This window comes from Penaeus chinensis, chromosome 29 (genome assembly GCF_019202785.1).
Source record: "Penaeus chinensis breed Huanghai No. 1 chromosome 29, ASM1920278v2, whole genome shotgun sequence".
Lineage (NCBI taxonomy): Eukaryota > Metazoa > Arthropoda > Malacostraca > Decapoda > Penaeidae > Penaeus > Penaeus chinensis.
In genome coordinates this window covers 14,007,324-14,022,323 of record NC_061847.1, presented here as the reverse complement: position 1 = coordinate 14,022,323, position 15,000 = coordinate 14,007,324, and the positions used below count along the sequence as shown (strand labels likewise).

General features: G+C 41.7%; 1 protein-coding gene across 1 annotated transcript; it reads right to left on the bottom strand.

Annotated features, from left to right (window-relative positions):
- Nucleotides 1-9,413: 9,413 nt before the first annotated feature.
- LOC125040377 (piggyBac transposable element-derived protein 3-like) lies at nt 9,414-10,745 on the bottom strand. The gene has a single exon (XM_047634932.1). It carries the CDS (start codon nt 10,743-10,745, stop codon nt 9,414-9,416), a length of 1,332 nt encoding a protein of 443 aa, XP_047490888.1.
- Between the last annotated feature and the right edge of the window lie 4,255 nt (nt 10,746-15,000).

The window sequence follows — 15,000 nt, the reverse complement described above, 5'->3', positions numbered from 1 at the left end:
AGTGCCAGGAACAGCAGATGCCTCTCTACCTTGCCTTCATTGATCTAACAAAGGCGTTCGACATGGTCAGCAGGAGCGGACTCTTCCAGCTCCTTAAGAAGATCGGCTGTCCCCCACACCTGCTTGCTGTCGTCACATCATTCCACTACAACATGCGCAGCACAGTGAGCTTCAACGGTGTCACGTCCAGGGTCTTTCCTGTCAGTAGTGGTGTAAAGCAGGGCTGTGTCCTTGCGCCGACACTCTTTGGTATCTTCTTCTCCATGCTCCTTCAGTACGCCTTCAAGGGGTGTGCATCCACACCAGAGCCGATGGCAAACTCCTCAACATTGCCCGTCTCCGTGCCAAGACCAAAGTGAGAGAGGTGCTCATTCGCGAGATGCTCTTCGCCGATGATGCAGCCCTAGCCTCGCACACAGAAGACGGTCTGCAGCAGCTTGTTAGTCGATTCTCCGCCGCCTGCAAGGAGTTTGGGCTCACCATCAGCCTGAAGAAGACGAGGGTCATGGCGCAGGGCACAGACCATCCCCCAACCATCACCATCGATGGGCATGTGCTGGAAGCTGTGGGAGACTTCACCTACCTTGGGTCCTCGATCTCAAGCTCACACACACTGGAAACAGAAGTCAGCAGCAGGATCGCCAAGGCCACTGCAGTTATGTCGAAACTGTACCAGAGAGTTTGGAACAACTCCAGTCTTACGGAAAAGACTAAACTGCATGTCTACCAAGCCTGTGCGCTCAGCAGCCTCCTCTACAGCAGCGAAGCATGGACCCCCAACACAAGGCATGAGAAGAAACTCCACAGCTTCCACCTCAGATGTCTACGACGCATTCTTCACATCCGCTGGCAGGACAAAATCCCAGACGTGGAGATACTACAGCGAGCAGGCATGAAGAGTATGGTGGCCATCTTGCGGGAGAGACGCTTGCGATGGCTCGGCCACGTGCGAAGGATGGACGTGGGTCGAATTCCAAAGGACCTCCTCTACGGAGAACTCGCCGAGGGCACACGGCCAAATGGGCGCCCCCGCCTCCGCTTCAAGGACGTCTGCAAAAGAGACATGAAGCAGTGCAACATCGATGTCTCCTCCTGGGAGAGCCTCGCTGAGGACCGGCCTTCCTGGAGCTCAACTGTGAAATCTGGCGTGAAGGAGGCCGAGGACGCGAGAAATGCAGCTCTGGCCGAGAAGAGAAAAAGGCGAAAGCAGAGGGAGCGCCAGCCACAACAACGGTCAACGTTCGTCTGTGACAAATGCCAGAGGGATTGCCATTCGCGGGTGGGACTATTCAGCCACTCACGTCGTTGCCGCTGACCCCATCCCTACGGAACTACTCCATCGTCTCACGAGACGGAAGGATGCCGACATATATATGTATATATATATGTATATATATGTATATGCATATAGATGTATTTATATACATAATCATATATATATATGTATATATATACATAATCATATATATATATATATATATATATATATATATATATATGTATATATATATATATATATGTATATATATATTCATATATATGTAAATATATGTATATATATGCATATATATATATGTGTGTGTGTGTATGTGTGTGTGTGTGTGTGTGTACAACATAATAAAAAAAGGAAACAATTTTTTACATAATTCAACTGACGAGTTGCCAAACACTGCTAGACAACAATGCAACCAATTTCCAAACCCGTTTTGTGGTTTATATAGAATGAAATGCTTGAAAAATACAGCTATATATTGAATGTTTTACACTTGAATTCTAATGAAAATAAAATGATAAAGATGTATAGACATATTTTCCATTGAAAATGGAAAATATGACCGATTAATAGGCAGAATATGTTATGTCACATATGCTGTGACAACAGCACGAGGTGTATGGAAAGCTCCATCACAGATGCTGTGACACCCGCAGCGAAAGGGTTAATAATGAAATAAATATTGAAACAGATAATAGATAATCAGATATATATATTTATATATGTATATATATGTATATAAATATATATCACCATCATCATTTGGGAGGTAACGCCGGCAGGGGCGCCTAGCCGCATCCACCCTTTGTTTCCACCTACGAGTGTCCCTCATGGCGGGCCGCCAGGCAGGGGCCCGGTCCATTTCTAGTTCCTCACGACAGGTTTGATCGATCTGCCCAAGCCACGACCTTCTCGGTCGTCCCACAGGCCTCCTCCACCCAGGATTGTCACAGACAGAGACAAACCTGATGGGCAGGATCATCCTGCGGGAATCGAGCCAAGTGGCCATATAGCCTGAGTTGGCGATCACGGGTTGTGCAAGTAAACGGTCCTGTACTGGTCTCACAATGCAGCTGTTGGTTGGATACATGGCCCCGCCAACTGTACCCCATGATCCGGCATAGGGATCTGTTACAACACCTGATTCCAGGGCACAAGATAGCATCCAAGTTTCACTACCATATAGTAAAACTGGCAGTATCAGGGCCTTGAAAACACGTAGCTTGGTCCTTCTGCACAGGTACCAGCATCTCCAAATACTCTTGTCGAGAGATTTCATGATCCTTGCTGCCAGGCCAATCCATCTACTGACTGCACTACCGGGGTATATAAAGCTCTCTGTGATTTCAATGGTTTCACTGCAAGCATGTACCGACTGCACAGGGTCTCCTAGTAGGCCCCCCAAATCCTGTATCTTGGTTTTGGTCCAGGCGACCTCTACCCCCAGGGGCTTCGCTTCATTGCTAAATGCATCAAGAGCCACCACTAGGGTTTCCAGAGATTCAGATAGAATGGCAACATCATCAGCAAAGTCAAGGTCTGTAACCTTGATATTGCCCAGAGTTGCTCAACAGTGACTTTGGATAGTAGCTCTTCCCAGTATTCAATCCATGCAAGTGTTGGTGGAAGAGCACAGCCTTGCCTCACACCTGAACTAACAGGGAAGAAGCTCGACAGGCCTCCACCACACTTTACAGCACTTTCGGTGCCTGTATACAGGTTTGCTATTAGTCCAACAGTCCTTGTTGGAATTCCTCTTAGCCTCAGGATCTCCCAATCAATCAAACGCCTTCTTGTATCAAACGTATCAAATGCCTTCTTGAGGTCGATGTAGGCTGCGAGCAGCCCACGTCCGAACTCACGACGACGCTCTACAATGACTCGAAGCGCCAGGATGCGGTGTATTGTGGACTTACCAGGAGTGAATCCAGATTGCTCCGGCCTCTGGTGCCTCAACAGGTGGTCTCTGATACGTCTCAGTAGGATATGCGCAAGTACCTTACCTGGTACACTGAGTAGTGTAATGCCTCGGAGGGATGACCACACCCCTCAGCAGGTCAGGGGGAAAGGTACCAGTCTGCCAGATGGCAGACAGGACTGCATGCAAGCCCCTTGCCATGGGTTCTCCACCAGCCTTTAACAATTCAGCTGGGATGCCACAAACACCTGCTGCCTTACCACTCTTCAGCTTGGAGATCAACCCCATGACTTCAGTCAGGGAGGGTGGATCCTCGCTGATGAGTGGGTCTGGCAGAGGAATCTCAACCTTAACCGCATCCAAGTTAACTGTTTGTACATGCACCCCATCAGGATCTGAGATATCTGGCCACTTGCTGAGTGGACTGCAGTCGTCTGTGGCTTGCAGTTCAGCTTTCTCAGGGCTTGGTAGGTAGGACGAAGGTCATTTACTAAGAAATAGCTTTCGACCCCCTCTGCAAGATTACTGATAAACTGTTCCTTATCCCTTCTCAACAGTGACCTAGTCCTGCATACCAGAGAATGGTGCAAGTTGCAATCCCCTGACAATCGAGCCTCACGACAAGTAAGATGAAATTCTGTTTTGCTCTTGGGCATTCACCAATGGATTCCTGAGCTGCATCAAGCATTTCATGCTTGAAGGTATCCCACATAAGAACAGGGTTTGTCAGGCCCTCGAGTGCTGTGAGACGACCAGAGAAAGCCTTGGCAAACCCCCGGGCACACTCGTCCTCCCTCAAACTGTCCAAATGGGTGTTCATTTGGACCTGGAGAATAATCACAACTTATCTATGATCAGTTCCACAGAACTTGGCGCTTCGATACACACTGCAGTTCTGGAGGATCCTCCACTGAGTGCTAACACGGATGTTGTCGATTTCCTTGGCCCCACTACCCGTATCGCTTTACCAAGTCCAACGATGCGGTTCAGAACGCTGATACCAGGAGCCAGAAATCCTCAATTTCTGGGACCCAGCAAAGTCACAGAAAAGCTGGCTATTCTCGCTGCCAGCATCAGCTCCTGAGACATGAGGACCTACAGACATCTCGTAGCCAGCTCGATCACAGCCGGATACCGCATTGAAGTCGCCCAGAATAATACGAATATCTCGCCGATGACAACTGTCTGACACGGATGCAAGTTTGGCGTAAAACATCATTTTCACCTCAAATTTATATACATCCGTAGGAGCATATACAGCAATAAGAGACATGAAGCCAAATAAAAGCTTCAGTCTCAATACAATAATACGCTCATCGACTGGAGTGACCTCAACTACCGAGGGTTGAAGTCTGCTGAAGATGGCTATGGCTACTCCCTGGAGATGGTGGCCATTGCTGTGGCCCAACCAGTAGTAAGTGTAGCCGCCCACACTAATCGTGCCTCTGCCAGGTCTTCTCACCTCCGAGAAAGCAGCCACCTCAACTCTCAGTTGCTTCAATTCCCTCAACAGTAGTGGTAACCGATCGTCCTGTCGCAGGGAACGGACGTTTCAAGCCCCCACCCTGACAGTCCGTCTGAGGTCTAACCTCGGGCAGTCACTCCGGGTGGGCGCCACCTCTGCCACCTCTACCGACACCGCCCCATAAGGAGAAGGTTGACTTGCTGCAGGTCTCACAATCCGCCTGCAGGGCTCCCTGGGGCTTTCCCCCATAAGCATCACGCCAGGTTGGCGGCCGCTGTGACCCAGATGGGATGACGGGTAACCCCCCTCCCCACCCGAGTCTCAGCGGTCGCCAACCCAGAGGGACCCACAGCCTGCATATATATATATATATATATATATATATGTATATATATACATAATCATATATATGTATATATATGTGTATTCATATATATATAAATAAATATATATGTATATTTATAGAGAGAGAGAGAAAGAGAAAGAGAAAGAGAGAGAGAGAGAGGGAGATTTGTATACACACACACATATACACACACACATATATATGTGTGTGTGTGTATGTGTTTGTGTGTGTGTGTGTGTGTGTATGTATGTATACATATTTGTATGTATAAATATTTATATTTATATATTTATATATACATTTATACATATATATATAAATATTTATATTTATATATTTATATATACATTTATACATATATATAAATATTTATATTTATATATATATGCATATATACATTTATACATATACATATACATATATATATATATGTATATGTTTATTTATATATATATATATATATATATTATATTTGTGAATATTTGATTAACTGACGTAATTGTTTTCGAACACAATAATTTAATCGTAGGAGATACAATAATTTGATGTATTTGGTTTGCATAGGAACAGACGTAAGTTTTAAAGGCTGGCAATTGTTTAAGAATAATCTCAGCGTTTTCTGGAAAATACTACTTGGGTAATCCTTTGTTTCAAAGTAATCTAAGAAGAATTTAATTTCCTTATGAAAAAGTGACCAGGTGGAGCAAATATCATATGCTCTGTTATATGTTATATTATAAGATTCAATATAGCTTTTACGAATAACCATACTTTCAGCACTTTTTTGCTTCAGACTTATGTTCAAACATTGTATATATGATTAACTGTCCTAGCTGTAATACTAGGTATATTGGATCAACAACACGTTGGTTCAAGCATAGAATTCTTGAACATATGGGGAAGTCCATAAAAAAGGCCTACCTCTGAGAAAAGCGGCGTTCTCTGCAATTCGCCAACATTCACACATGGAAAACCACTCACAATGATTTAAAAATTCTGTCATCATCTGCCAACAGACTCGGCCTCCTAATCTCTGAAACTTTGCTTATTCATAAGATGAAGCCAGAGCTAAATAACAGCAACACAACTATTTACGTTATAATCCTGTTTAGCTGTTTATGGTGTGTTTTACTTCTCTTTTCGTTTGTATATACATCTCTTGTTGTTTTGTTTATTTTGCACATATATATACATATACTTATATATATATATGTATATATATATTTTTTTATACATATATGTTTGTATTTATCTATATATGTATGTGTACTATATACGTTTTTATGTCTATGTGTGCATACACACACACACACACATATAAACATATTATATATGTATACATATATGTATGCATATATGTATGCATAAATATATATACATATATATGTATACTCGTGGTAGAAAACCCACAATATAATACTGTATTTATTGAAAGTGAGACAACAGTTTCGGAATCCACCTAGTAGGCCCAAAAAATCCTGGATCTTGGTCTTGATCCAGGAAAGCTCTAGCCCCAGGGGCTTCGCTTCATTGCTAAACGCATCAAGAACCGCCACTAGAGTTTCTAAATATTCGGATAGAATAGCAACATCATCAGGAAAGTCAAGGTCTGTAACCTTGATATTGCCCAGAGTTGCTCCACAGTGACTTTGGACAGTAGCTCTACCCAGTATCCAATCCATGCAGATGTTGAAAAGTGTTGGTACAAGAACACAGCCTTGACTCACACCTGAACTAACAGGGAAGAAGCTCGACAGGCCCCCACCACATTTTACAGCTCTTTTAGTGCCAGGATACGGTCTATTGTGGACTTACCAGGAGTGAATCCAGATTGCTCCGGCCTCTGGTGCCTCAGCAGATGTCTTAGTAGGATGTGTGCAATACCTTGCCTAGTATACAGAGTAGTGTAATGCCTTGATGATTGCTGCAGTCCCACCGATCCCCTTTCCCCTTCAAGAGAGGGATGACCACACCCCTCAGCAGGTCAGGGGAATGGTACCAGTCTGCCAGCTGACAGACAGGACAGCATGCAAGCCCCTTGCCATAGGTTCTCCCTCAGCCTTTAACAGTTTAGCTGGGATGCCGCAAACACCTACAGCTTTACCACTCTTCAGCTTGGAAATCGCCCCTCTGACTTCAGTCAGGGAGGGTGGATCCTTGCTGATGGCTGGGGCTGGCAGAGGAATCTCAACATTACTCACATCCAAGTTAACTGTTGGTGGATCAACCTGATACAACTGCTCAAAATACTCAGCCCTATGCACACGCACCCCATCAGGATCTGAGATTATATGGCCACTTACTGAGTGGACTGCAGTCGTCTGTGAGGAGTTCAGCTTTCTCAAGGCTTGGTAGTCAGGAAGGTCATTTACTAAGAAATGGCTTTCGACCTCCTCTGCAAGATTCCTGATAAACTGTTCCTTATCCCTTCTCCACAGTGACCTAGTCCTGCGCACCAGAGAACGGTGCATGTTGCGATCCCCTGACAATTGAGCCACATGACAAGCATCTGTGACTTCCAGTGTCTCCTGCGAGATAAAATTCACCAATTGATTCTTAGGCTTCATCAAGCGTTTCATGCTTGAAGGTGTTTCACAGAAGAACAGGGTCCGTCAGGCCCTCAGGTGCTGTGAAACAATCAGAGATAGCCTCAGCAAACCCCGGGCACATTCAACCTCCCTCAATCTGTCCACATGAAGCACCATAAGGTGTTCATTGGAGCAACAGGGGGGTTCTAAAGTGAACCGGAGAGCAGCCACAACTAATCTATGATCAGTTCCACAGAACTTAGCGCTCTGATACACCCTGACATTCTGGAGGATCCTCCATCGAGTGCTAAGGAGTATGCGGTCGATTTCCTTGGACACACTACCCATATCGCTGTACCAAGTCCAACGATGCGGGTTAGAACGCTGATACAAGGAGCCAGGAATCCTCAATTTCTGGGACCTAGCAAAGTCACAGAAAAGGAGGCTATTCTCGCTGCCAGCATCAGCTCCTGAGCCATGAGGACCGACAGACATCTCGTAGCCAACTTGATTGCAGCCAGATACTGCATTGAAGTCACCCAGAACAATACAGATATCTCGCCGAGGACAGCTGTCTGTCACAGATGCAAGTTTGGCCTAAAACATATCTTTGACCTCAAGTTTATATACAACTGTAGGAATGTACTCAGCAACAAAAGACATAAACCCAAATGAAAGCTTCAGTCTCGATACCATAATACTACTCCCTGGAGATGGTGGCCATCGCTGTGGCTCAACCAGTAGTAAGTGTAGCCTCTAGAGCCCAGAGTGCCTTGTTGGCAGAAAAAAAATATAAACCAATTTTTTTTTTACTGTATTGGACTCTGATAGAACCAATATGGTGGCATTTTCACATCATTTTATCATTTATGGGAAATATGGTATGTTACATATTTGTAACATTGGGCCTTATGAGTAGATTAATGATCAATATGAAATGTTACACATATGTAACATTGGGTTTTCTCGGTCATTTTTATTCCCTTTTTATATCGGTAATGAAAATGACAGTTTTGATTTCAAATTCAATTTATTGTGTTATGATTTTATAAATATATTGCCTTGGACAAAAATATATTAGACAAGCCTTGATAAATTGTTTATAACTTTACTGATCATAACATAAGTACAGAAAATTTGTTGAATATGATTCCACATCCAAAAGCATTAAATTTACTAATATCTAAAAAAAAAGTACATATAATAAGTACTGGTGTACTATTAGTTCCCAAAAAAGGAAATGCATATTTCCCAGTGAATTGTTATTTTTGCAAATTAGAAACAAAATTTATCCGACAGACATCCTTTGTTAGTAATTTTTCAGGAACAGTAAATCATTGAAAATTCTTATACAAAAATAAAACAATTATTCTATCATCTATTATAAAATAGTGAACTTCAAATATGACATAAATTTTGCTCATACAAAAAAAAATGTTTCTCCTTATCTTCATCGTGATTTACCTGTTACATTTCCACTAAATATGGAACTCTTTGAAGCAATTACGTTTCTCATCGAAGCAAAGCCTCACATCACATTTCTCACACAGTGTATCTGTTATATTTGTTTGACAAACCTTACAACGACCTCTCTTATCAACTTTGATAGGCCAGTGGGCATACATATCTTTCTGCACATCCACACAAGGACCTTTCTTCAGTTTTCTTGAAGGAGCTGGAGCAGACTCCTTTTGTTCTGTAGAAGGCCGTCCTCGCTTTGGAGCTGTGTTCACTTCAATCAGTGTTGTTGCCACCTGTGCTTGAAAATTTCTTCTTATGAGAATTGACTTCTTTGGAATCTGAAGAAGGGCAGAGTCACGCCTATACAGCAACCAGGCGTTGATCATAGCCATGGTTATGAAATTCCAGAAAAGAGTCATGTATCATCTCCGAGACTTCATGTGATACTTATATTTGGCAAGGAAGCAGTCCAGGAGGTCTATACCCCCCATGAAGCTATTGTACTCTTTCACGGTGAGGGGAATCTGGACCTGGACATGATTTCTCTCTCTTTTATCCCATCGGGACACTTGACTTGTTGGTTCTGGGCCAGCGTAAGTAGAAACTAATGTCACCGCCCGTGTATCATGCCATTTCACTGCAACAAAATTGTGATTCTGCTCCACCCGGAAGTCATAACTTCCTCTTCCATATTTCTTTAGATCAGCATCAGACTCAAGGTTGCAATTGCGGAGACGATTCGGTCTAATTGTCCCCAAATCATGAATTCCATGGTTCTGAAGAGCTTCCAGAAGTGGTATGGAGGAAAGAAAATTGTCTGCATAGACTTTATAGTTTTTATTATCAGAAAGTGTGGAAGAGAGTTTTAGAACCACATCTGCAGCAACACCTAAACTACTCGTGTCTGAAGTGTTGCCTCTTTTACCTTGATATATATCAAAATCATACAAAATTCCACTTGCTCCAGCTCTAGCCCAAATTTTATAGCCCCATTTGTGAGGTTTGCCTTTCATATATTGTTTTATGCCACTGAAACTACCTTTGAAGGGGATCATCATCTCATCAATGGAATTGTGCTCCTCTGGTGTGATTTTCAAACACTGAGCTCGGAACATATATGTCCATGGCCTTATTTTCCAAAGTTTGTCCATTTTGACAGCATCAGTACATGTGGAGTTGTCCACAAAATGAATCAATGACAGAATCGACTGGAAACGGTTTCTACTCATTATGTCTGCTACAGGGGCATACCTAGTGTCATTTTCCCAGTAAGCACGAACACCAGGCATTTGTGCAATGCCCATCCTGAAGTACATGCCAATTACTTGTTCAAGTTCTTTTTTTGAAATATCTATAGATTTGCCTTTTTTTTGTACACTGTACAAATTTGTATTTTGTACAACTATATCTAGCATATCATCAGTGACAAATTCCCTGAAGTACTGATACGGTGAGCCCACTTTTCCATCCATCACTCCTGAAAAAGATGTGTCTGGGACATCATATGTTTTCTTGCGCCAGCAGTAGACACTTTTGTTAGGCCTTCCTTTGCTGACTGGTGCAGCAAAACTAGATAATGGTTCATCATCAGAGGAACTGAAGTCATCATCACTGCTAACATCTGTAGGAATTCTAGCAGGTACAAATGCGATGTCATCATCATCATCATCCCCACTACCTGCAGCAAAGTCACTCGTGTCGGCATCAATGATGTCTAGTATTTCATCGATACATAGACTACGTCGTGAAGCCATTATCTGTAAATAGAACAAAAAAATTGCAGACATAAATACAAATGTCAGTATGGCATAAGGTACACGTAAGTGTAGCCTATATATAATAGGCTGCAATATCATCAGCATAGCCTAGTATTTTAACGGCCTGTAAAATCACTTATATAAGCTAGTCTTCAGTATTATATATTGTTTTTCGTATTGGACGATAAACAGTTACTAACAACGTAGAAAAGTAAGCGTTACAACAAAAGAAGAAGATATTACAATATATATTCCAAAGACCCAATGTTACATATATGTCACATCATTATATAAACAACAATCACAATGAAAATACAACATATTTGATGTTCCTTATCTCACGCAAATGTTCAATAACAACTAATCGATTATTTCCATCAAAACAATAACAGAATACTTACGCATTAGTGGCTGTTGAGAGGCCTCAAACCCGAGCAAAAAATACGCAGGTTCCACCTACGCCATCACCTGGGAGAGTGGGCCCACTCACGTAGTTATAGAAAACAGGAATCTAACCAGACAAAGTCTGTTTGTTACATCGGTGTAACACTGGGTTATAAGGGTAAAAAAAAAAAAAAATCTAAATTTTTTTATTTGTATATGACTTAACGAAATTAATGTTACATATATGTTACATGGGGCGCTGGAGTGACCTCTACTACCGAAGGTTTAGTCTGCTGAAGATGGCTATGGCTACTCCCTGGAGATGGTGGCCACTGCTGCGGCCCGACCCGAAAAAAGAGTAGCCACCCACACTAATTGTGGTCTTCTCACTTCCGAGAAAGCAGCCACCTCAACTCTCAGCTGCTTCAATTCCCTCGGCAGTAGTGGTAACCGATCATCCTGTTGCAAGGAATGGACGTTCCACACGCCGGTGGGCCATGACTCCGTACCTTTAGGGCCTCCTGCTGCTCCAAGGGCCTCCACAGTTCAGCCTAGGACTGAAAGGTACCTAGTTTTCATGGGTGGCCACGAGGAGGCACTGCAGAAGTCTTGATGATGGAGAGGCTATGAGCTGGAAGGGGAGTCAATAGTACAGTGATATAGCTCAGCCCTTTGAGAGTGGAACTCTCTTGAAATGGTAAAAGTATATACAGAAATCTAGGTCGAGTAAATAAATCATATTGATTAGTACCTATAATAAATATAGAATAGGAAACAATATAGACAATACATTTGTTTTACAACATTACAAAGGCAAAAATATACAATATCTACAAACATATGAACATGAACAATGGATGAAATAAAATGTATACAAAACTAAGATAATAATGGTTTTTCATGTCAACAAAGTATTTCTTCAGGGCCTTATTGAAAATCTAAGACATAGGTTTATTCCTCAAATTTTCGGGTAGTATGTTTCGATTTTTGAACCTTAGTAATCTATGATTGTGTTTGACTAGGAGTAGCTACAAAATTGGAGTTGGAGATGGGTAGCATTTCGTAAATTATATTGACTATTGTTGCGGTATGTAAATATTGTGTTATCTGGACTGCTTAAACATTTAAAAACGTATGTAGCAGAGCAGTAACCATTGAGTTTATAGAATTTAAGTATATTTAATTCTCTGAAAGCTGCATTGATGTGGCCATACCTGTGCAGGTGGGCAATGGATCTTATGATTTTCTTTTGAGTAATAAACAGACATTTGAGGCAAATCCTAGGGACTCCACTCTAAACAACTTTACAAGATGCGTAAGATGAGGATATACCACCGAATAATATAACTGTTTGAAGGTTTCGGTTGAAAGAACATTTGTCATTTGGGCCATGATGTCACGTTGCTTACTGATTTTGTTGACGATACCTATTTAGGGTCCAGTATAAATTGTGGTTATCTTTAACACCAAAATTATCGATATACAAAGTAAAATTAATAGTATTGGCACATTTTAGAAAATCTTTTATATACAATAAGAAAAGATATGGACCAAGTACGTAACCCCGTGGTACTCTGTTTAACAATTCACAGGGTGGAAGAGGAACAATTACCATATGAAACATACTTCACTCTGTTAAATATGAATTAAACTAATTATTGACGCAGTCTTTAATACCCTAACAGAATTATGTGGTTTACTGTAGCAAAGGCTTTGCTAAAGTCTAAGAAAATACCGTGTGAACAATCGATTATCAAATGATTGTAGTACTGAGCTGGTAAAATCTACGAGAGCAGATTGGGTGGACTTTCCATCGATAAAGCCAAATTGGGAAGGTGTTACAACTTTGTTGTGTTGGCAGTGTTCTGCTAAGCGTCTTAATTCCAGTTTCTCAAGTAGTTTAGCTGGTGCTGATAACATGGGGCATTAGTTTTTATCACCTGCTTTGAAAATGTGTATGACTTTGGTAATCTTTAATGTAATAGGGAATATTACGATTCAGAAAGAAGCACTAAATATATCAACTAGCAAATGGGCTATTTGTGGAGTGTTACCAGTAGTAATGTCTTCTATGCATTTAATTGTGTCCATCACTTCCTGTACCGTGAGAACGACCACGGATATCCTATCATTTACTGGATGATTCAGAGGCAAATGGAAATTAGAACATGATCCATTCCAATGTCTGTGAAGTAGATATTAAATTGTTCAACAATTGCATGGGGGTCAGTCACAATTTTCCCTCTCACATATATTGTGTGGGTTTGTTCACCTGTGGTATTACTACGATTTAGTATAGTGTTAAGCATCTTCCAGGTCGCTGACAGTTGCTAGGGTTTGGAAGTAACTTATTTCTTAAGTACTTTGACTCAGCATTTAGGAGAGTGGTGGTCAACTGATTTCTAACTGAGCGGAAGGCTTCTCCATAAGTTATGGGATAATTTGCAAATTTTCTTTGTAGTCTTTCCTTCTGGATAATCAATCCTTTTATTTTTAATGTTATATATAGCTTTGCAAGGTTTCAGACATTAAGCTATTAAAGAGAAGAAATGAAGCTGTGCATATCATTCGTAAAGTCTCACACACAGTTTGCAAATGCTTAGTGAACAGTTGCATATTGTATATATATGAAAGATGGAATAATGCAATACCGCATTGATATAGATGTATAACAATCCTCCCTGTATTGCATTATTCCATCGTTCATATATATACACCTCAGTATCTGACTTCGGTTTCGAATTTCTAAATCAATTCCCCCGAGTGCCCACGGGGAGTGTATGTAAAACCTCGCTATCATTACTCATGTATGAGTAGATTGGTAATGTCTATAGAAGCTAGTTAGTTCCTAGTTGCACACTCCTTTTAGTGGGTCGTGTGGCATGGTTGGTTTAGTACTGGCCCTCCGGTCTCATACCCTGAGTGACCTAGGTTCGAGGCCAGGTCAGGGAGGATTGTTATACATCTATATCAATGCGGTATTGCATTATTTCATATTATATATATATATATATATATATATGTATATATATATATATACACCTTAGTATCTGACTTCGGTTTCGAATTTCTAAATCAATTTCCACCGAGTGCCCACGGAGAGTGTGTGTAAAAACTCGCTTTCATTACTCATGTATGAGTAGATTGGTAATGTCTATAGAAGCTAGTTAGTTCCTAGTTGCACACTCCTCTTAGTGGGTCGTGTGGCATGGTTGGTTTAATACTGGCCCTCCGGTCTCATACCCGGAGTGACCTAGGTTCGAGGCCAGGTCAGGGAGGATTGTTTTTCATCTATATATCAATGCGGTATTGCATTATTCCATCTTTCATATGTATATATATACTTACATACATACATATGTGTATGTTATATATATATATATATATATATATATATATAAAGATATATTTATATATATACATAAATATATATATATGTGTGTGTGTGTGTGTGTGTGTGTGTGTGTGTGTGTGTGTGTAGATGATAAGGCTGAAGGGACCACGGCCCTCTCAGTAGTCGCTGATTGGAGTAGTTGTTCTTCTCCAGGAAGGTCAGCAGATTGTGGTCAGTGAAGATCTGGACAGGATGAGCTCCACCATACAAATAACACTCGAACTTCTTGATTGCAGTTATGATTCCGAGTAACTCCTTCTCGATGGTACTGTATGCTAGCTGATGCTAGGCAAGCTGGGTTGAGTGGTAAGCTACTGGATGGAGAAGACCTTCGTTATCTTGGAGAAGGACGGTGCCGGTAACTGTCACTGGCATCTGTATGCAGGATGAAGGGCTTCTGGAAATCTGGAGCTACCAGCACGGGGTCGCTGGAAAGGAATAGCTTCAGACTCTCGAAAGCCCTCTGACATTCTG